This window comes from Rhinopithecus roxellana, chromosome 1 (assembly GCF_007565055.1).
Source record: "Rhinopithecus roxellana isolate Shanxi Qingling chromosome 1, ASM756505v1, whole genome shotgun sequence".
Lineage (NCBI taxonomy): Eukaryota > Metazoa > Chordata > Mammalia > Primates > Cercopithecidae > Rhinopithecus > Rhinopithecus roxellana.
Genome location: NC_044549.1, coordinates 48,817,130 through 48,836,812, shown reverse-complemented (window position 1 = coordinate 48,836,812; position 19,683 = coordinate 48,817,130). Strand labels below are relative to the sequence as shown.

The 19,683-nt window shown below is 47.9% G+C and overlaps 1 protein-coding gene across 1 annotated transcript; it reads right to left on the bottom strand.

Moving 5' to 3' along the window:
- Positions 1 to 1,418: 1,418 nt before the first annotated feature.
- Positions 1,419 to 19,207, bottom strand: SEC61A1 (SEC61 translocon alpha 1 subunit). Its single transcript, XM_010356644.2, has 12 exons — positions 18,891 to 19,207; positions 18,547 to 18,614; positions 15,884 to 15,949; positions 15,714 to 15,792; positions 14,620 to 14,751; positions 12,871 to 12,980; positions 12,421 to 12,574; positions 8,046 to 8,206; positions 5,945 to 6,142; positions 5,484 to 5,675; positions 5,018 to 5,094; positions 1,419 to 3,632 (listed from the first exon to the last, which is right to left on the bottom strand). Exons 1-12 carry the CDS (start codon positions 18,895 to 18,897, stop codon positions 3,446 to 3,448), a joined length of 1,431 nt encoding a protein of 476 aa, XP_010354946.1. The 5' UTR covers positions 18,898 to 19,207; the 3' UTR covers positions 1,419 to 3,445.
- Positions 19,208 to 19,683: the final 476 nt, after the last annotated feature.

The window sequence follows — 19,683 nt, the reverse complement described above, 5'->3', positions numbered from 1 at the left end:
AGTGACTTTTGGCTGCACTCTATTTCCCTAGGCCTCAGTTTCTTCGCCTGTAAAATGAACCGACTTGTTTCCTCCTGGGCCTCTAGTGGGGTGAAGTGAGAGCACATGTAGGAAGTGGCTGGGACAGTGCCTGCCCCAAAGGAAAAAGAAAAGTAAGCCTTACCACCCATCTCTGAGCATGAGTTCCCTTTGCACAGGGAAGAGCCAGGTGGAGAGACGCCACAGTAAGCCACACCAGGGCCTGCCATCTCGAAGCACGCGTGGCTGCTGGAATGTGGACTCTTGTTTGCTCTCAGGTGAGAGGGGCCACGGCCACAAGTGCAGCCAAATACCTGAGGCACGAGAAGATGGCCTGCTGCTTCCCTGGGGCGGCAGGTTTTCTAACATATTTATATTGGCAAGCACCCTGCCTGTCTCAGCATTTCACAGCGCCTGGCTGGTCTGGAGCCTGAGGCCACGTGCTGTGCTCCTGTCCAGGGCTTCCCTGAGCCTGCTCCTGGGGCCAGCAGGTACAGAGGGAGCGCAGGGCAGACCTGGCTGCACATGTGTCCTGGCAGTCTCAAAACACAGTGCTGAGGTGTGGCTTCTGCAAGGCCAGGCCCACATTTGTCCATCAGGTGGTCTCAGAGGGACCATCCTGCTCTGACCCAACTCCCCTTGGAAATCCGTTTCTAAGACAAGGTCTAAGACTACAAGTAAATACTGAGGCTAGAGCCCAGCTAGGAGTAACGACCTCCCACAGCCCTGGTCAGGCCTGCCCTGGGGCTGCCCTCCCACCTGCGCCTCAAGTTCCTGAGGAAGCACCAGGCCCAGGTGGTGGGGATGGCAGGTTTGGGATGAGGCCCTGTCCAGGACTGGGGAGAGTGGAAATGTGGCCTACCACTGGGGGCTTGGTGTGGAAACAGAAAGACTTTTAGATACATTCTAGGGGAGCAGCCACAAGCCTGCCACTCCCACCCACACAACAGTGGGTCCTTCTGGCTTGGCTACAGGTCAGGTCTGAGGCCAGCCTCACAACCAAGGTAAGACTTCTCCAATCACTAGCTGGGTACTGGAGCTGAGGCTCGAAGGGCTTCAAGTTATGGGGCGCCAGGCTCCTGCTAGAAGGTTCCCACTCTTCCACGGGGTAGCAGGTGCCCTGGCTCAGCAGAGGCCTCTGCATTCTCACAGGACAGCCGGTGCATTCTGCCTCACTGGCAGAGCCCTGCAGTAGCCCCACATGTGGCCCAGCAGCCATTTCACTTTATCACAAATGTGAGCACCAGGCTGACATGACCACCAGAAGGGAACTTTTAGAGGCAAAATGCCTGAGTGCCCCAGCCAAGCCTTTGACACACATAAAGTTGCACTCAAGCTTTGGGCCTCACTGGCCTTTTGGGGAATAAAATCTGATTTAAAATTAAGAGCACATGACCAAGTACCTTGTAAAAAATTGGCTTTATTTGTCACTTATTCACCTTGTCTCAGTTATGCCATTTTGGCGTCCACAGTGACAGTCCCCTGGAAGCTGGGGTCAGTCCCCACCCACCCACTGTGACCATCACCCACAGGGTGTGAGTATGGGCCTTGCAGGGCCCAGCCGATGGTTACAGGCTGCAGGCAGGACTATGGGGCTCCTCCTGAGGCCTGGCGCCCTCCAGTCCCCAGCCCACCAGCTTGGGTACAGCTGCCTGCCTGCCAGAGGCCAAGCATTCCTAAGCATGGGCTGGGGAGGCCCTGCCCCTCTGTAGCAGCAGAATGGACAGGGCAGTGGGAGAACCATGTGGGTAGGAGGGCATCAGGTCTCAGAGCCTCTCCCCTGCTCAGGACTGGGTCTAGACAAGGCCACGTGTGATAGGGTGGTAAGCCCTGGACCATATGGAGGAGCCTGGGGCCCATCTTGGTTCTGCTGCTGAGTTGCTGGGTGGCTTTGGGCAAGTCCCTTCTTGTCCCTTGGTCACTCTGTTTCCTGGCTAGCACTGCCAGCGAGGTCTCCAGACAGTGTGCCCCTCTGCCAGGCTGTGGCAGTGGCCCTGTGCTTCGCAGGCTGCCGTGTGCCCACTGTCAGTGTGGAGTCTCCCCGATAGGCTGCATGCACCCCCAGGACCCCTTCTTAGGATTGGGGCATCCAGCAAAACATCCTTGGTCCCACCAATGTCTAAAGCCAGCTCGAAACCTCGAGCTCCTCAGGATCTCAGTGCCCAACTCTGCTGCCCTTGCTGCCAGGCAGTGCCTGTCCTAAGAGGGGACTCCCTCAAGGACAGAGGGAGGGTGCCCATCCCCAGGACCTAGGCCACCTGTCAGCACAAACAACTTATTCCAGATATAAACATGAGTCTTCTTATTTCAAACACTGGAGCAACTGATCAACACCACCACAGCCCACACACCCCGAACCTGACTTCACTACCGACCTTGAGCCTGTGCTGTCCTCTCTCTGCTGACAACACTGGTGATGCAGAAAGGAAGTCGGTGGCGTCTGCTCACTTGTGTGCAGTCCTAAGCATGGTAAGAAAACTGAAAACACAGCTGGGTGATCTTCAGCCCAGAAGGTGTAGTGGCTTGTGAGCACTAAGTCAGTTTCTGTCCATGTCTGACAGCCACCACAATGTCTCCCCTTGCTAGGGCAGCCGCAAGGAGACGCGTCCAGTGATGACTGGCAGAATCTAGACAAATGGACATCACTGCAAGGGTCTGTCCCCCTAGCTTGGCCAGGCTCAGTTTGGTAGAGCTGATGACCCAAGGGGACTAAACATGGAGCTAGCAGAAACAGGCAAACTCTAAGTCCATCCAGAAGAGTCAGCTAGAAGAGCCAACAGGTGCACACAGACAAATCCACAGACGGCCGGGAGTGTCTTCTGGGAAAGCCATCCCTCTCTTTTGGAAGAAGTTCTGTCCTTAAAAAAAAATCACTTTTAAAATAAGAGAAAACAATGGTGTCTTAAAGAGAAAAACAGTCCTAAGCCAGATATTCCCACGCCTGATTGTGAAGGAGACATGCCAGCAAGGTCCCACGTCTCCGGGAAATACATGATCTGGTCCCAGCTTCACACCCTACTGCCAAAATGAAACGTAGACATTTGTTTCTGTGCTTCCAACCAGAGTGAGAAATTCCCTTTGTGGGGAAACAGGTGAGACTGCTGCAGCCGCATGCGGCACTGAGAAGGTGCAAAGGTTAAAACAAAAGTTACGTGGACACTTGGGGACAATCCTATACCATTTCCACTTCTCTGGCAGTTGGCTGAATAAAATTTCACTTTCACAGTTCTTTTTGCCAATGCCAGGATAAAAAGCAAAATTTTAAATTGGAAAATGTCTAGCACTTTACACAGTGGAATGAAAGAATATGAAATTCAAAAACATTATTAAACAAAAGTCCATATGCCGCAGCAGCACGCGCCATGATGAGAGCTCCCCTTCCGAGGCGCTTCTGGAGCAGCTTCCTCAACCCGTCCGGGAGACGGGCTCAGAAGAGCAGGGCCCCCATGCTGCCGACCTCGCTCTGCTCCTTAACGAAGATCTCAAAGTACTGGTAGATGATGGTGACTGCGAGCAGGATCCCAGTTCCAGACCCAATGGCGCCCAGGAAGTCAGCCAGGACCGAGAGGGCCCCGATGCACAGCCCACCGAAGGCCGCGGCTGTGGGGATGTACCTGGGGAAGGGGACACAGTCAGCTCCGGGACACCCACAGAGCCCCCCTGTGAGCCAGGTGGCCAACAGGCTCACCTGGGACTTTGGGACCTAATGCCTCAAAGGCCCCTCTGCTGTCTCCTTGAAAGTCATCTACTACCTCTAGTGCTCCAGGCCAAGGCGCTGCTGTCCAGGCAGCGGCCACACTGGCCATAGTGGCCAGGAGACTGTAACTAGACCAAACTGAGATGTCACATGAGATTTTGGAGATTTAGTTTGAAGACAAGGATGTAAAATATCTCATCATGGTTTTTCTTACATTAATTATAATGTTGAAATGATACTTTGGATATACTGGGTTAAATATATTAAAATTAATTTCACCTTTTTCTTTTTACTTTTTAAATGTGACTTCTAGAAATTAAAAAAATTACATGTGACGTGAATTATATTTCTACTGCAGAGTGCTACTGCCTACCATCCCTGCTAGGGATTAGAAAATGATCTGAAGTTTGCAATTCTGGCTTTTCCTGTGGTTGCTTCCTTTAGGTAAGGCCCATAGGACAACCTGGTCTGCAGCTGACTTTGTAGACAGCTTTGTAGGAATACAGCCATGCTCATTTGTCTGTGTCTGTCTGTGGCTGCTTGTGAGTGACGATGGAAGAGATGAGTAGTTGTAATGGAGACTGTGCAGACTGAAGAGTGCTGTGGCAGCATCTAAGGTCACCTGGACTTCGCCCTTCCTCACCTAACTGCTCCATCCTCAAGGGGACAGCTATATCTGGCACCATCACCTCTGGCCCAAACTCTCGCCACAGCCCGGCAGGTATGTGGCCTCCCCCTCTCCCTCTCTAGTGTGGTTTCGTGTATTAGCACTGACCTTCCTAAGAGACTGCAGGCTCCATCCCTTCTGCCCTGCTTCAAACGTAAATCAACCCCTTCTGTGCCCAGCCACTGCCGGCTTCTCTAGCCTTACCGCCACCTCAGGCCCCAAAATGCGCTCAGACGCCAGGACCTGCCTGCTCTGAGCTCAGACTGACCCTCCTCCAGGGCGCTCTCTTCAGCACCTCACCGGCATGAGCCAGGGTGAATGAGGGTCCTGCTGCCGCTCACAGCTGTTGCTCTCAGAACCCTTACCGCACTGTCTCCCACCTGCCTGGCCACATGCTTCCATCTCCTTACCCAGTGGCTACCTCTGGAGGAAAAGGGCTGTTAAGTGTTTATTTTTACATTTCGAGTGTCCAGTACTTAGCAAGTTCATAACTATTTAACATTTAGTTCTGTCCTGTAACCCAAGGATAAGATTTAGTGACCCAGTAAGTGCTAGGGCCTATCAGGATGCCCTGCGTGGAAAAAAACAACACATGTCCACAGATGGGAGGTTGGGGACCTGGGGCTGCCACTCACCGATTGAGTTCATGGACCATGGAGGTCTCTCGGTGGCCTCTCATCACCATCTGCTGCTCCTTCAGCTGCTTTGCAACCTGCAGGGTGCCCACAGGGGAGAAGTTGGAATTGGAGGTTGAAGGGGAAACAGGCATTCCACGTGGTACTAAACAGTACCACTTCCAGCACTGACAATAGATCGCCTCTTCCAGCACTGACAATATTCATACAGAGAACTTTAAAACTGCTGCAAGGAAGTTGTATGACAAAGTCTAACTTTACAGTGTGGATTCAGATTCTCATACCTACAACTGATCTACTGGCTGAGCTCCATCTGTCAGCCCTTAAAGCTTCTGAACTGCCCCCTAAAGGAGGACGATTTGTCTGCAAGTGTCACAGACCACTATTTATGATGAGGTGACAAATCCACACCCCCTATACTAGCCACACTTTCATCACCCTTCTAGAAGGTTTTGCTTCTACTTACATCTTTGGCAGAGGAACCTGAGACCTCAATCCACGTTTTGGAGAAGAATGCACAGGAGCCCAGCATGAACACTATGTATACGACTGCATGGACCGGGTCTTCTAACACAGAGCCAAAAGATTCTGGAGGGGACAGGTAATAGCAAAGGCCACCAACTGGATAAGCACGTGCGGGACCCCCAGAAGATGTGTCCTGGGGAAGAAGAAACCAAATGCATGTGAGTGCTCCTCATTTTACTTTAGCATCAGGGCAAAAATAGTTCTGAGCAGATGAAAGAATGCAATTTTACTTGGTGCCCATGGTACAATTTTCTTACTGAAAAGATAATTTAATGTGCTGAATTTGTAAAAGTTACAATGGAAAATATCTTTGGATGAAATATCTGTTCATGAGCCAGACACACTGACAGAAACCACTCCAACTAGCTGCATTGCTAGCTCATCTTCGAAGAGCCTACTTACCGACCAGGTGCCCAGCAGGCTGACCAGCAAGTTGCCACTGAAGCGAGCTGAGAGCATTTGGGAGATGACATAAAGGTTGGACACCAGGGCGGACTGCAGGATGATGGGGATGTTGGACGTATAGAAGAGCTTGATGGGGTAGGTGTTGTACTGGCCGCGGTAGCGGGCCGACTTGATTGGCAGGTCCACTCGGAAGCCCTGAGAAGCCAAACAGAACCAAATCCCCTTCACTGCCTCATTCCAGCCTGCTGCACAGGAGCACAGTCCAGCCGGGGACTATCCAGTGGGCCACAAGGGAAGAAATCCTGTGTGCTGGTTCTGGGGCTTCCAGTTCTGAGAGCTTGTGCCCATTCCTTACCCACCACTGCACTCCTGCACTTTGGGGGAATATCCAGAAGAGGCCCAGAAAAGCTGGTTTAAAAATACACTGAAGGCTAGGTGGGGTAGCTTACACCTGTAATCCCAGCACTTTGGGAGGCCGAGGTGGGAGAATTGCTTGAGCCCAGAAGTTCGAGACCAGCCTGGGCAACACAGTGAGACTCTATCTCTACAAAAAATAAACAAAACTAGCCGGGTGTAGTGGTGCATGCCTGTAGTCCCAGGTACTCAGGAGGCTGAGGTGGGATGATCACTTGAGCCTGGGAGGTCTAGGCTGCAGTGAGCCGAGATCACGCCACTGCATTCCAGCCTGAGCAACACGATGAGACCCCGTCTCACACCAAAACAAAACATGGAAGTGAGCACGCTGGAATGATCCTTTTTTTTTTCCCCAAAAGACAAAGCCTATCACATTACATCCACATCTGTGTGGAATATGGAGAAAAGCCTGGAGGCCACACACCCAAATCCCAACGGCGTTTCTCTCTAGCTGGTGATGTTTCCTGAGCTTTTACACTGGCTCTGAGGCAGGGCCACTACAGCAGTGGCCTCACACCTTGCAACAGTTCCTTACAGTGTTTTTAATCATAAACAGAAAAGCTAAACTTTTCTAGGAATACAACCTCTCCCTCTGAAACCCTTGGAGAGTAGAAAGGGTTTATTTTTATGAATTCCCAGTACCTATAACAGGGCTCAGAATACAGAGGATTTAAAAATTAAATACTTAAAGCTGGGCGCAGTGGCTCCCGCCTGTAATCCCAGCGCTTTGGGATGTGGAGGTGGGCGGATCACGAGGTCAGGAGATCGAGACCATCCTGGCTAACACGGTGAAACCCTGTCTCTACTAAAAATACAAAAAAAATTCACCAGGCGTGGTGGCGGGCACCTGTAGTCCCATCTACTCGGGAGGCTGAGGCAGGAGAATCTCTTGAACCTGGGAGGCAGAGGTCACAGTCAGTCGAGATCGCGCCACTGCACTCCAGCCTGGGCAACGGAGCAAGACTCCGTCTCAAAAAAAAAATTAAATTCTTAATGATCTGACTGCAAATTCTGGCAAAGCCCCTAAAGAGTTAGCTTTTTATTAAGCAGGAATCTGGCTTAGTCTCAGCAGAAGGAATAGGAAAAGCATGTAGCTGCTATAGATACCTTTCACAAACATCAAACTACCTTTTATCTCTGTCCCTTCTTTTTAATAAACACCAAAAATACAAAGTGGACCATCAAAAAATACAAAGATCAATCCAATTACAGGGAAACAACTAGCAGTTCAGGTTTCTTACTCAGAAGCAAGTTTAAAAGATGGAATACTTTTAAAGGTAAGACAGCTCAAGAAGATAGGCCTTTTCCGAGATGCTGAAGTTACCTATAAATATCATACAAACTTTCTATAAGACAGCAATGAGGTTTCAGAGCTAGAGTACTTCTTGCTTCTCTTGAACTAAGAACTTAGAAATACATCTTCTTACCTTTTGATAGGCCCAACCCAAAGGAACACGATTTCACCCATGTTAGAACTGCCTTAATTTTGTTTCGTTAATGGCAGGTCCCATGACTCTGAACGTGCTTGTCCAGCTCATCGGGAAACCTGCTGCCTTCAAATACCATCTCATTGTTTCAATACAATATGATGACAGTGCACCCCACAGAGCGGGGGCTGCACACAAGGCATTCTGACACTTAAATCCAGACCACGGAAACTCCCTAGGGTTGGATCTGGACGCACCTGGAAATAGATGACCACTGCAAAGACAAAGATGGTGGCGATGAGGTTCATGAGGTTGGGGAGATTCTGGCGGTAGAACGCCTCCCGAAGGGCTCGGACCTTGTCTGTGCGTGTGGCCAGCAGATGGAAAAGTGCAATGATAGCACCTTCAAATTCCATTCCTGTTGGCAAAGGAGGACATAAATGTGAAGGAACAAATAGGCAACTCAATTTGCTTCTAGGCTTCTTAGTAGAGAAAAATAAAAAGAGGAAAACAAACTTAAGTTATTAGACACATGGTGCCCATAGCCACAGGGATACAGCATGTATTCTACTCATCCCTCACTTCTCTTCTGTAGAGAATTCAAACTACAGAAATGGGCTATTCTGTTTTGTTTTTTTTTTTTGGACAGGGTCTCTCTCTGTTGCCTTCGCTGGAGTGCAGTGGTGTGGCAGCACCTCACTGCAGCCTCAACCTCCTCCTCCTGGGCTCAAGTGATCCTCCTATCTCAGCCTTCCAAATAGCTGGGACTACAGACGTGCTACCACACCTGGCTAATTTTTTATTTTTGTACAGTTGGGGTCTCACTATGTTACCCAGTCTGGTCTTGAACTCCTGACCTCAAGCGATCCTCCTGCCTCACCCACTCAAAGTGTTGGGATTACAGGTGTGAGCCACAGCACCCAACCACTATTCCACTTTTTAAAATTAACTAGTCTCATTTCTTAGGCACATGAGTCAGTGGCCACCAGAGGTGTGGAATGATGATAATTTACAAAAATAAAAGCAGACTCTGCTGAACTCTAGCTGGAAGGGGTCACCCACTGAAGAGCGGACTCAGAGCCAGCAAATCTACTTTCCTGGAAAATCCTGAGAAACACAAGTACCCATTCAACAGCTCTGAAGTGCAGGCTGCCCCTGGCTGCTGAGTGGGGAAGCTCCAGCTCTCTGCTCCTCACACCAAGGGTACAAGTACAGAGGATGTGCTTGCATCCACCATGTGGCCCCATCCAAATCACACCATGCCAGGAGATGCTCCTGAGGGAGGCAGGCCTAGGGGTGGAGTGAGCTTACTGAGGGACTGAGGGAAACGGGAAGGGGATCCAATCTGAGAACCAGACAATAGAGTAACAAGTGAGAGGAAGGCGGGGAGTGTGGTGCATTATTAAGGCCTAAGTTTTAGACATTAGCAAGAAATTTACTTAAGTTAAAAAACTAAAAAGTGAAAGAAAGAAACAAGTGGTAACCTCTGCCGTTCCAGGATGGCGTAACCATCCCATAATGGAAGCCTGGCAACTCACAGTGCTTCTACTGGCAGGAAGCTGGCATTACTTCCAGAAACAGGGTCTCTGTGGGCAATGTGGGGTCATGGTATCGGTACTCTGAGGAGCACTTTTTAAAAAGTCAAATAGGAGTCAGGCACTGGTGGCTCACGCCTGTAATCCCAGCACTTTGGGAGGCTGAGGTGGGCGGATCACAAGGTCAGGAGTTCAAGACCAGCCTGGCCAAGATGGTGAAACCCCGTTTGTACTAAAAATACAAAAAAATTAGCCGAGCATGGTGGCGGGCGCCATACTCAGGAGGCTGAGGCAGAGAGCTGCTTGAACCCGGGAGGCGGAGGTTGCAGTGAGCTGAGATGGCACCACTGCATTTGAGCCTAGGCGACAGAACAAGACTCCATCTCAACAACAAAAAAAGTCAAATAGGGACTATATTTGATGGCCACTTTGGAGTAAAATTTATTTTACATGACAGATTAAATAGGAAAACTGAAACTGAAGGCCAGACCATACTTAGAGGACCCATCTAGTATTGTGGAACTTATCAAATGTGTCCATTCCCTTGTGCTTAACAGTGAAATAGAGTGAAATGTAAGAAATGAAGACATCCCAAAAAAAGGAAAGCTTCTATTCAACCAAAATAGCTTGGTAGCTGAGGGAATGGGAAGAGTAACCAAATTGATGGTATGTCGGGTTTTCCTTTTAAAAGCACATTAAATAAAAACTTGAGAAGGGATCACTTTACCCCAAAGCTAATAATTCTGTCCTCTGGACCTAGACCTGGATGGTGAGCCTAGAGAGGTGGCCCAAATCTGTAGTTCAGTTCATGAGCCATTCAGACCCCCAAGTGTCTGACACTGAGTTTGGGTGCTGCAGATGTGACATCTCCAGATTGTGTCTCTGGATGCTGTCAGGAGTAGGTTCTGCTCCTTGATTTTCCTTTCATAGAACAAATTTTCCAAGTATCACTTTTACCCCTCCCATGACTAAAAAGCAAATGAATCTAGGAAAAGGTGAAACTAAAGAACTCAAAAGCACTGTCCTCAAATTTCCAACACATGATAGCTGGGACCACCTGCCACATCCTCCTGGACCATTCAGAGATGACATGTCAGGCAGACCAGCTAACCAATGTGACCACTGACCTCCTCTGCTGTGGCTTCTGTGAAAGAGACACCATGTCCTGACTGGCCATCATGTCCTCATCGCACCCTGTGGTGGTCTTTCGTCAGTTCCCATCCTTTCCACCTTTTGGTCCTGTGTGACAAGGCTGGCCTGTTTCCCCACGGTATCGAATTTGGGACTAATTCCCAGTTCTGGATTGTTCTTGCTGCCCAGGGAAGCAGCAGTGATTACTCTCTCTGCCTATAGAATCTCATTCAACAGCCTCCCCCATCCCAAGCCAAGCTGCAACGTCTCCAGGCACAGCTGCAAAGCTGCCGTCCCAGCTGTGCCCTCTGTGTGGCTCTCCCTGCCCCTCCTCACCAGGCTCTCCCTCCAGCACCACTCACTGCCCACATGCAGGCCATGGGGCACAGCCCTTCCTGAATGCATCTCGTGTCAGCCAGGTCCCAAACATGAGCAACTGACATTTAGACACATTGACTTCAAGGCCAGACAAACCCACCTTTGCTTCTTAGTTTTCCCCCACCTTGAAAGTGCCTCTCTGGTCCCCTCTCTTACTTGCTTCCTCCAAATGCCCTGACACAATGCTCTCCTGTAGGATGGCTTGGTTGGGGCTGGATTACTGCTGTACACACCTAGCTGCTCTCTCTGCCTTTCAGTGCAGAGCAAATCACTCCTTCCAAACTCTGGCTCCCATCACTCAATACCCTGCTGCAGAATGTAACATGAGCCTCTGGCAGCTACTACTGGGCTGCTAAGCCACCAGGGCCTTCCCCTCTGACTTTACTTCCTTCCCACTCAGGCGCTCCCCAAAGGCCAGTCACCATGATGGTCTTGTCAAATACCTGAACTCCTACAATGCCTTCCCTCTCCTGCCTTTTCACATCCTGGCAAACTTTGCCTTCCAGACCTGCTTCTCCCAATTTACCTTGGATTTCCTAAAATTATACAAAGTACCTAAGGAAGCATCAAATGTGATCTTGCCCACTCTTCTCTATGGCTCCCTACCACAAGCTCCACTATCCTTTGTAACTTGTTAGGCACATGCAGCCTTCACTTGTCTGGGGACCAGTTTTCCATCTCATTAATGAGATAATATGGTCTCTGGAGGCCAAGGACTCTGTTTCCAACATTCAATTAAAAGAAAACTCTCAAATAACGCATGATTATTTCTCCTGGAATACTCCTCAGTGAAGAAGATATTTAGTGTCAAAAATGTTTATTTCCTTTCCCTAAAAAGTCACACTCTCTAAGGCTTCCCTTGTATGTTTTGACCTTTTTATTAAAAACATGCTCTGTTACAAGATTTCCGTGGCACTTAGTGGATGTAGCACAGCATGCTAATATTTGATATGCATCTACCAGGACCAGGCATCACGTAATTTCATGCTGCTTCTCATTTCATCCTGGTAACCAAGATTCAGTGGTGAGGGAATCTGCCCAAAGCCACCTATGTACAACTAACAGGAACAGCCAGGATTTGAACGCAGGTGCTAAGCTCCAAGTTCAGGCCTTTTCAGAAAGCTGCCCCTTGCATGACCAAGTGCTTTGCTTTAGGAATTTCATTTTCAGAAATTTATTCACTGAGAGCAGCTGCCAAAATATACAAAGATGAACATATGAGGACATTCACTGTTTCAATGTTAACAATAAAAAAACCTGGAAATGACTTAACATTGCTTTATCGTTGCAATATAAGGTTATACTGTGCCAAGAAAAGTGAAGCAGGATTGTGTATTCTGACATGCCGAACATCCAGGAGATATTTTTATATGAAAAGTGCAAGTTAGGTATCATTATAATTATAAGCCTATTTGTGTTTTTAAAACTTTGCAGTTTTAAAAACTTTTCTGATTTTAAAAATCAGAAGAGATAAACCTAAAACTGACATAATTTTTCTGTGGAACGGGGGGATTTTTGTCTTCTGCTTTGCACTGCTTAATAGTTTTTGCTGAAAGCTGTCGCCACTAGAGGAGCACAGGGCCCTTACCTCGGCCAGTGTTGACAGTGGTGGGGCTGAATGCCTTCCATACGATGGTTTCACAGATGTTAGTTGCAATGAAGAGGGAGATACCAGAACCAAGGCCATATCCTTTTTGCAGGAGTTCATCCAAAAGTAGGACAATTAAGCCAGCAACAAAGAGCTGTAAAAATTTAAAAATACAAGACTATGTGTTACTGCTCCCCATGGACATTGTTCCATCCTTCAGTAATTGGGTTCTCTGATATAAATGCTGAAGACAGAGTGAGATCACATCCTCAGTCCCAGACAGTGGTCAGTAAAGCCTTTCTCTGCTGAATTCAGAGAGCTAACCCGGAGTCTTAGGCTTCTGCTTCCTTTCAGTAGGAGTTCCTTTTAGGTGTGGTTGATATTCGTTATGTGAGAACTGTAGGTAAGTGTGAGTGGCTACTCAGAGGGAGATGTTAGCATAACAATTACCTGAATGGTGATTAGCAGGCAAATGCCAGCACCCATTTCAGAAGGGTCCCCATACATCCCGGTCATCACATACACGATAGACTGGCCGATAGTAATGATCATGCCAAATACTAGAATTGAAAGAAAGAAGTGTTTTCTAAGTGGGTCACTACACAGAGCAAAAGAAACAGTTCAGAAACACCCACTCAATGCCAGGCACAGGGGAGAACAAAGATGAAGAGCAGTGATACTACCTCCAAGGGGCTTGACTGAGAACATGCTAAACCATCACATCAGCAAAGTACATGATGAATCAAAAGCCTTTTAACAAAAGCACACTTGTTCTTTAGTTTCACCCTTTCCTAGATTCACTTGCTTTTTAATCATGGGAGGAGTAAAAGTGATACTTGGAAAATTTGTTCTATTCAAAGAAAATCAGGGAGCAGAACCTACTCCTGACAGCATCCGGAGACAATCTGGAGACGTCACACCTGCAGCACCCAAACTCAATGTCAGGCACTTGGGGTCTGGATGGCTCATAAGCTGAACTACAGATTTGGGCCACCTCTCTAGGCTCACCATCCAGATCTGGGTCCAGAGGACAGAATTATTAGCTTTTGGGTAAAGTGATCCCTTCTCAAGTTTTTATTTAATGTGCTTTTAAAAGGAAAACCCCACATACCATCAATTTGGTTACTCTTCCCATTCCCTTAGCTACCAAGCTATTTCGGTCTAAGAGAAGCCTTCCTTCTTTTTTTTTTTTTTTTTTGAGACAGAGTCTCTCTCTGTTGTCCAAGTAGGCTGGAGAGCAGTGGCGTGATCTCGGCTCACTGCAACCTCCACCTCCCAGGTTCAAGCAATTCTCCTGCCTCAGCCTCTAGAGTAGCTAGGATTACAGCACGTGCCACCACACCCGGCTAACTTTTTGTATTTTTAGTGGAGACAGGGTTTCACCGTGTTAGCCAGGATGGTCTCCATCTCCTGACCTTGTGATCTGCCCGCCTCGGCCTCCCAAAGTGCTGGGATTACAGGCGTGAGCCACCGTCCCTGGTGAGTTAAATTTTTTTATAAAACACTTGCCAAATAACTACTATGTGCCAGGCACTGTGACAGTGATTATTTAATCCATACGACAGCTCTGAAGTAGCCATTACTTCCTTCTAAGTAATAATGAAATGGTGGCCAAGGGTGCTAAGACCTCCAAGCTCTGATCCTTCCACTCCATTACACGTCCTCAGGGGCACTCCAGACACTCTCCCCTGCCTTGCCCGGCCCATCCCCAGCACCTAGCACCTCTGCTCTCCCAGAACTGCTCATGCTAACACAGGCCATGGAGCTTCTACAGGGTTGGCAGGCCAAGGAGGTTGCAGCACAAAAGAAAAAACTGTTTGGGCTGGGCATAGTGGCTCACGCCTATAATCCCAGCACTTTGGGAGGCCGAGGCAGCTGGATCAAGAGATCAGGAGTTCAAGACCAGCATGGCCAATGTAGTGAAACCCCATCTCTACTAAAAACACAAAAATTAGCCAGGTGTAGTGGCACGCACCTGTAATCCCAGTTACTCAGGAAGCTGAGGCAGGAGAATTGCTTGAACGTGGGAGGCAAAGGTTGCAGTGAGCCAAGATTGCATCACTGCACTCCAGCCTGAGCAACAGAGTTAGAATCCATCCGCCGCCCCCCCACAAAAGAAAAAGAAAACCTGTTTGATGCCATTATAGCAAATACAAATTCTCCAACTATAGACATCAGATTATTCACAATCTTTCTTACACTTTTGGGCCCCGTTGAAGAGAGCTCGGTCTTTTGGGGTGTCACCAACTTCAATTATCTTGGCGCCAGCCAAGAGTTGCATTATAAGGCCAGACGTGACAATGGGAGAGATCCCCAGCTCCATCAACGTGCCTTGAGGAAACGGAGAAGCAAAACAGTCAATATTAGCTTGGAAACATAGTACATTATTTTAAAAATGAATGAGCAAAATTTGACTGGGTACCCTTTATATGAAACTAATGTGTTTCAGTTTCCTAGCTGCATTTAATTTAGAGAACCCCAAAATATCAACGATTAGTGTATAATTCAATTTATTCTGTTCAGCCTGCGAGGCAACATCTTATTCTGTTTAGGAAGTCACATGGTGTCTACACAGATTGCTGCATTTAAATTCACCATAAACAGATTCATTCTGGTTTTAGAGATAAGAAACGTTTGTCTCTTCATCAGTTAATAAAAAAAGGATAACATTCAAATAATTCCCAGAGTCTGGAAAGGGAGCCTGTACAATTGTATCTAGTTGTGAATAAGCCTCTACTTCCCATTATGTTAAAATGAGCTATACGTCCAACTGATTTGGAATTTAATTCAACTATGTTTTTAAAATGAGTTAATCAAATGCAGTATCAACATACATATTCAGAATCCTCCAAAGTCCCATAGGTAACTGGTTATAGAGGATACAAAACACTGTTACATATTTTTTGACAACATATGTAACCTATAGATATGAAAAAGATAGAGCTGAAAAACAAATTATATATTCTGAAGAATGTTATCAATGGAAATGTCATCATTTCAGGTATTCAAAAAGTGTTCTAGTTGTTTTTCCATGTTTTTATTCTTTCTATAGCATAGACTTATCTTGTCAATACAGGTTTTGTACTGCATTCAAATACGATTCCAAATATGATGGTATGCCTTGGTGCTGAACTCAGCATTTAATAAGGCTACTCAACACAGCATACTAACATTCTTCACTCTATTTTCCAAGTCACTCTCTAAGGTCCATATAAAGCCAAAGCCTATAATTTAACTAAGTGAAGCTAAGTAAGCCCACACTCTACAGAGAAAAGACAGAGCCAGAGTCCTACCTCTGTTAGAGGCTAGAATCACTCTCATCCAATAGAAAGGGTCAGCTGAATCTGAAGACATGATCCCAAACAGGGGAATCTGGGAATAGGCAAAGAGCCAAACAGTCAGCACACCTGTTTCCAGCTACTTTTATCCCCCTCCCCAATACGAAATACAAGCCTTAGCTTACCTGGCAGCACACTAAGAAGATAAAGAGGGTGATAGCGGTCCACAGCACTTTCTCTTTAAACTGAATCTAGAGTAGAAGCGAATGAATTAAAGCAGGGAGTTACTTTCAAAAGCAAATTAATAAAAATGGACTCAAATCAGACCCCTTTCTCTAAAAATGGACTCCAACCAGCCCCTTTCCTCTGTTCAGCAGAGAAGCTGAACCATGTACCAAACATAAGTACCATATACTGCGTAACTTCCACTGCACAGAGCACAATGCAAGGGCCTATAGGCATCACCCTAGCTCACCTCACACCACAGAGAGTTATCTTTATTTTACAACTCAGTCTTAGAAGACTAAATAATTTGTCCCAAACCCCAATGCTAAAAAGTGAGTTTGAGTCCCAAATTTTAACCATTAGCATTAACAGTTAAGACTCAAGATCGAAGAATGTCACAATAGAACATGACTTGTAAAACACACGAACAACCAATTTTCATTTGAGTGTAAGTCACAAAACCTTGTTATTCTGGAGTCAGGTAATTTGGAATTGCTCAATAGTGTATTTTCTATGAATTAAGGGTAAAATAGTGTAATAAACAATATTGGGGAAGGGCAGGAGAGTTGCACGTTTTACCTATTAGTAACATCTGTTAAGGATTTTCACATCTCAGGTACATAGGTTGCACAGGTGACAAGAATCGCTGTAAAAATGACTATTAAGTATCATAAGAAAGGTTTAGATCTCCCACCCAAAGCCTCTGTCACTAAAGAGTACAGTGGGAACTATTCCAGGTTTTCTGCCTCTGAAACTGAGTGTCTTCACTAGTGTCTGCTGCCTACACTAGACTAATGGCTTTAGAGGGCTTAACAAATATGAATTATTGTACAGACGGAAGATTCTGAGGTTGAAATACCTTGTGAGAGACTGACAGTATTAAGTGAACAAAACTGTGTTCTTTAAAAACACTTCTAGGCAGGCACTGAGTCAGCATTCCCGGCCCTCTGGCCAGGAGTCACAGTCCTCTAACTATACATGCAGGCAAAGTAGGGCACAGTCATACAGCCACACAAGGGTGGTGTGAATTAGTGTTCAGATACTTCATCCAAAGGTGAGGGCATTCACAGGACTCTTCTACTCTTGAGAATGCTCCTCTTCCCACCTATCATCCCACCACACTAAGAAATTAGAAAGTGGCCAAGAAAAGGCAGCGCCATTTCAGACTAACCTGTCTGAAATGAATCTTGACGGGAAACAAAGAGCAGACAATTTTTTCAAGACTTTTTAATCACCAAGTCCCCTCTCCTGGTTACAATCAAATTTAACATCAAAACCCCAAAAGCTCTTTTTCCAAGTCCTGTCTCCTCTGCCTCTCACTAGCCCCTAAATCCATTCTTGCTCAGTACCACAGTTCATCCTCTGATGTGAAAAGCCTCTAAACCAACTCTAGTCCTCTCCCTTCCTTCCAAAGTGACATTCTCATGTCTGGCCCTTGTTGTTCATCTCCTATTGTTCCCCACCTTCCATTATGTTCTATCAATAGGAACTACATCTAACAACCTCTCATCCAAACATGCTACACTCTTGTCACCAATGCCTTTGCAAACGATATACTCCTTTTACTTGGAATTCCTTTCCATCCCTTCAAGGAGACTTCTATTTGTCCTTCAAAACCACCATAGGACATCATGTCTTCCAGAGTTAATCCCTTCCTGAGCCACTGCTATACCTCGCACATATTTCCCTTGTTCCATCTACCACACTGAGTTACAAGGCCAATGTCACATAGCTACTAAGGAGCGACGTAAAGAGTGGGACCTAGGCTTGCCTGCCTCCAGAGCCATACCCCTCCACTACATTGGAATTGAGGGGTAAAGTTTTACAAATTGGTCCATTAAAAGAAGCACATGGGCATTTCTATGAAACTATTTTAAGTAAAAAATGAAAGTGGATTCCAAGAACCCAAGTGTCCATGTGAATGCTTTAACAACAGTTTGAAAAATAATGTGAGGACACAAACATTTTATTCTCCACTCTCTAACCTAGGAACCTAACGAAACTTTTTTTCGTTATTTGACAGCTGCACTTATACTGGCAACACTCCTCCACACAATTTCGGATTCAACACAGTTCTACATTTAATCTTTCCTTGTTTTAATACACTCGCTGTGAAAAGCAGCAGACTTCACAAAAGAATAGCCTTTATTCTCGCTATTGTGACAGCCTACATAAAAGGTACAAACTCATTTGTAAACACTAAAGTGACAGCCCTTCCCTTTAACAGATGGATACAAAGGGCATTTCCCGGAAAAAAAAACCAACCCATGACCTGCTCCCGTTGGAAGTGAAAGAGGGAGGGTAACCCAATCTGCTATCCTAACTGAGGCCTTATTCATTCACGGCTCGGATCCATTTTTGGGACAGGGCAACCGGAGGCTTTGTTCTCGGAGCAACTTCCACCAAAGATGCTCCAAATACAGCACGATGACTTCGGTGGAAATTTCCACACAACCAAGTCACCTTTCACAGCTCTCCGGAATAACAGAGCACGACTACACTCCAAGGCAAGAGAAGGGAGAGTTTCCATTGCCGTGCTGAAGCCATTTTTAATCATACTGTAAACTTCCAGAGTCCAGACAGTTTCCTGAAACCTTCTTTGTTGGCAATTTGGGGTACTTACCTTCCTCTCCGGCTTCTGAATTTCCGGCAGGATGACACAGAAGGGTTTGATGACTTCCAGAAATTTGACTTTGATGGGAGAAACAAAACAGGAAGAGTTAGAACACAAAGAAGTAACCGTCCGCGCTACCCAGGGAAGCCTTCTGCCCAGGACGAGTGAGAGCAGGGGCCAGGGGAGCCGGCCGCACCCGGGACTCGTGGGGATACTCGAGAAGGGTCGGGGACACCGGCCGCGTTCTGCAGGGGGCCGGGCAGGGCTGGCCGGCGGGCGCTGGACCGCACGGGTGAGGGGAAAGGGGATCTGATCCATTCCGGCCTCGGTAGAGCTGCCCCTGCAGGACTCACTTGCCATGGCGGCGGCTGCTCGGGCTCCGGGTCCCGCTTCGGCTCAGCTCTGCTCCGCGTGACGCGACGCTGCCCGCGGCCCAGTCTGTTCCACCGCACAGCACCTCCGCCGAGAGACACGTCAGTGCTAGCCCGGCGGCGAGCGGCACGGCGAGGCGCGGGGCGGGGCCGGGGCCGGGGCCGGGGCAGGGCCTCAGGTCGCTTCCGCTTCCTGCCACGCGCGTCCGCCGGCCGCCGCGCCTCGCCGCGGCGGGCCGCTTACGCCGAGACCACAAGCCCCGGCATGCAGCGGGGCTCCTGGGGGCCTGTCGCGAAGGAGCGTGGCGCGCGGGGCACGCCGGGACTGGCGGTGTGCGGCTGCGCAGACTTGGTAACGCGAGAGCGCGTGGTGAGAGTGTGTCACGTCTCTGGAGACGGGGACGGTGCGGTCCGACGAACAAACTGAGGCAGGCGCGAAGCGTCGTGTGCGCGCGTGGCCCTGAGGGCAGGCGAAGACCCTGGTGGCTCCCATACGCGTAACAGCACTCACTGCTCTTTGACGTTAGTGAATAGAACGTAAGCTCCCTGGAGCAAGGACCTTGTCCCAGCGTTGACCGCGGCGCCAGTCACCTCGTAGGTCCCAATCATTACCTGCTGAGTAGGGCGCGGGCTGGTGGGGCTTACCGAGCACCCTCGCTGGTTGAGTCATTAAACAAACCCGGAGGCCTGTCGTGGGTGTAGGATCCCTTCCATCTGAGAACGAATGGGATGAGTTTCTGAAGAGACTTGGCCCGAGAAGGGCCGGGGCAGCTCG